We start from the raw sequence: 3,572 nt of genomic DNA, 5'->3' as shown, positions 1-3,572 counted from the left end.
TATCTTACAATTCATGATCCGAAGAATTATTCCTAGAAGCAGTATTCCTCAAGAATAGGGGTATGAGTTCTGGTTGGCTTAAGCTTCTATTCTTTAGAATTAATTATTAGGAATGCTAGGAATTGTATGAACTAATAGTTAAGGATATGCTTTCTTCGCCGAGGAATCGGGTTTTAAGTATTTTAGAGAGTGACATTGACATTAATGAAGAAGTAGAATTCGTATATACATGAGAGTAAACTTGGTGAAATCTAACCCCAACAACATATTCGTCTCATATTTTCAACTTCATTCATCCATTCTAGTGTTTAGCTTCAATTGATCAAATTGCATTCATGTTTATTTTTATTGCATTTGCATTGAAAACCTCCAAAAATTGTTCTTAAGTCTTAATTAGTTGAGTAATCACATAATTGTTTAGTGTCGTGAGTCCTTTGGGATATAATACTTGGTCTTACCATTTTATATTACTTGATGATAACGGTTGAAATGCCATTATTTTTATGCTTATGAAAACGTTTCAGGATCATTTTCAAGCCATCGGGGTGTCTTTTGAATCGAGGCATCGGGGTGTCTTTTTAGCATATCCAATGAAATACCCACTAATAGTCCTTGGGTCTAGTTTCTTCTCTTGTGGATTATAAATTCTCACTTCAGACGGACATCCCCAAACGCGTACATGTCATAAACTAGGTTTCCAACCTTTGAATAACTCAAAAGGTGTTTTTAAAACAGCCTTAGTTGGGACCCGATTTACTATATACACAGCCATCTTAAGTGCTTCAGTCCACAAGAACTGAGGAAGTTTTGAATTACTCCTCATACTTCTCACCATATCCATCAAGGTTCGATTTCTTCTTTCTGCTACACCATTCTGATCTGGAGAGCCAGGCATGGTATATTGGGCAACAATCCCATGTTCTTGAAGAAATTTAGCAAACGGATCAGGTGCTTGTCCATTATCCGTGTATCTACCGTAGTACTCTCCACCTCTATCTGATCCCACAATCTTAATTTTCTTTTCACATTGTAACTCTACTTCAACCTTAAAAACTTTAAAGGCATCTAAGGCTTCATCCTTAGAACGAAGTAAGTACAGATACATGTATCGTGAGTAATCATCTATAAAGGTGATAAAGTATTTTGGACTACTTGCGTCCATATCCGGACAACAAATATCTGTATGAATAATTTCTAGTAAACTTGAACTCCTCTTAGCACCTCATTTGGACTTGTTAGTTTGCTTACCCTTAATGCAATCCACGCAAGTCTCAAAATCAGTAAAATCCAAAGTACTAAGTACTCCTTCATTTACTAATCGCTTAATTCTCTCAATGGAGATATGTCCCAATCTGCGGTGCCATAAAACAGAAGAATCCTCATTCATAACACATCTTTTTAACCCAGCGGAAACATGCATAGAACTAAAAGCAGCAGCGTTTTGCAATTTAATAAAGTAAAGACGATCGCATAATTCCCCAAAGCCAATAACTTTGGATTTATTCAATAAAGTAAAACCAGAATCCATAAAATTAAAGGAAAAACCCAAAGGTGCAAGTTGTGAAATAGAAATCAAGTTCTTACTAAAACTAGGAACATAAAGGGTCTTTTCTAAACATAAAACAAAACCACTGCTTAAAACTAAATTGCACGTCCCAATGGCTTCAACATGTGAACTCATCTTGCTTCCTGAATAGATGTGTTGCTCACTTCCCATCGGTTTCCTTAGGTTTTCCATACCCTGCAAGGTATTAGAAACATGGATTGTAGAACCAGAATCAATCCACCATGTGTTATGATTAAAACTAGTCAAATTAGATTCATAACAGACAAAAGTAAACAAATTACCTTTCTTTTCAAGCCAATCCTTAAACTTTTGACATTCCTTCTTCATGGTTTGCTGATATGACTAATTTTAAAGCTGCAAGAGTATTTCTGGAAGACTTGAATTGGAAACAGAGGAAGAAGTTTTTGCATGATGCAAAACAGTTTATTTGGGATGATCCTTACTTGTTCAGAATTGGAGCAGATAATCTTCTGAGGCGGTATGTGACAAATGAAGAAGCAGAAGGAATTCTCTGGCACTGTCATGATTCACCTTATGGGGGACATTTTGATGGAGAAAGAACAGCAGAAAAAGTTCTCCAGTTAGGATTTTATTGGCCTACCCTGTTTAAAGATCCTCATAATCATGCCAGAAATTGTGATAAATGTCAAAGGACTGGGGCTATTTCAAGACGTCATGAGATGCCATTACAACGCATTTTAGAGGTTAAAGTCTTTGAGCGCTGGGGTATTGATTTTGAGGGACCCTTTCCACCATCTTTCAACAATGAATACATATTGATGGCGGTGGATTATGTGAGTAAATGGGTGGAAGCCCTGTCTTGTCCCAAGAAAGATGCTAGCATTGTGATTAAATTTCTGGAGAGCCAAATTTTCTCACGCTTTGGAACTCCAAGAGTACTTATTAGTGATGGAGGATCTCATTTTTGCAACTTTCAGCTTGCAAAAGTACTCAAACATTATGGTGTGAGGCATAAGGTGGCTGCACCTTATCATCCACAAACAAATGGGCAAGCTGAGGTGTCTAACAGGGAGATAAAGAGGATCTTGGAGAAAACAGTTGCTTCATCAAGAAAGGACTAGTCATAGAAATTGGATGATGCTCTCTAGGCATATAGGACGACAATGAAGACATTTATGGGTTTATCACCTTTTCAATTAGTATATGGGAAAGCATGTCATCTACCAGTGGAGATAGAGCATAAAGCTTTGTGGGCTCCAAAATTTTTGAATTTTGATCCCTATGATACCCAAAATAAACGCAGAAGGCAGATACTGGAGCTGGAAGAGATGCAGTTGCATGCATATGATTCATCCAGGAAGTATAAAGAAAAGGTAAAATTCTATCATGATAGGAAGCTGATAAAGGCAACAGGTGTTATTGTTCAATTCACGTTTGAAGTTGTTTCCTTGTAAGTTAAAGTCAAAATGGTCAGGACCATTCATAGTAAAGGATGTGCATCCCCATGGAGCAATCGAATTGGTAGATCTAGTTGCTAGTGATCCACAAAGAAGTTGGGTAGTGAATGATCAACATCTCAAGCACTATTTGGGAGGAGAAGTGGAACGTCTTTCCACAGTTATGAAGTTAATTGATCCATGAGCTTATTGGGTCAAGCTAGTGACGTTAAAGAAGCGTTTACTAGGAGGCAACCTAGTTTTCTAAACTTGTCTTTTTATTTTTGTGAACTTTATTTTGCTTTTTTTTTAGAATAGGTGATTGATGTACTTAGTTTGAGACTTATATCTAATGCGATGGTTTGATATTGATTTGCGTGTGATGAGTATTGCTTGATGATGCTTTGATATTATTAATGTTGAGATGTTGCACAAGATGCTTATATACAGGTGGTTTTCCTTTGGTTCTCCATTAATTCCTCCACTAAACGAAGACATTTCTTTGTTAACGATGAAGGCATTGTGGAAAACCAGAGGAAAATGTCAACACTTATGAATTTCAAAAACATTCTCCATTGTTTTTCTAGTTTTTTTTTTCTATTTACTTC

At 36.5% G+C, this 3,572-nt stretch overlaps 1 protein-coding gene across 1 annotated transcript; it reads left to right on the top strand.

The window, feature by feature from the left end:
* The first annotated feature begins 2,247 nt into the window (after nt 1-2,247).
* On the top strand, nt 2,248-3,169 carry LOC148196469 (uncharacterized). The gene is made up of 3 exons (XM_088095398.1): nt 2,248-2,544; nt 2,677-2,901; nt 2,984-3,169. The coding sequence occupies exons 1-3, from the start codon at nt 2,248-2,250 to the stop codon at nt 3,167-3,169; spliced, it is 708 nt and encodes a 235-aa protein (XP_087951524.1).
* The last annotated feature ends 403 nt before the right edge of the window (nt 3,170-3,572 follow it).

This window comes from Vigna umbellata, chromosome 7, assembly GCF_029865625.1.
Source record: "Vigna umbellata cultivar VRB3 chromosome 7, Vumbellata_1.0, whole genome shotgun sequence".
NCBI lineage: Eukaryota > Viridiplantae > Streptophyta > Magnoliopsida > Fabales > Fabaceae > Vigna > Vigna umbellata.
Note: the sequence above shows the minus strand (reverse complement) of the source record. Positions and strands in the feature narration are given on the sequence as shown.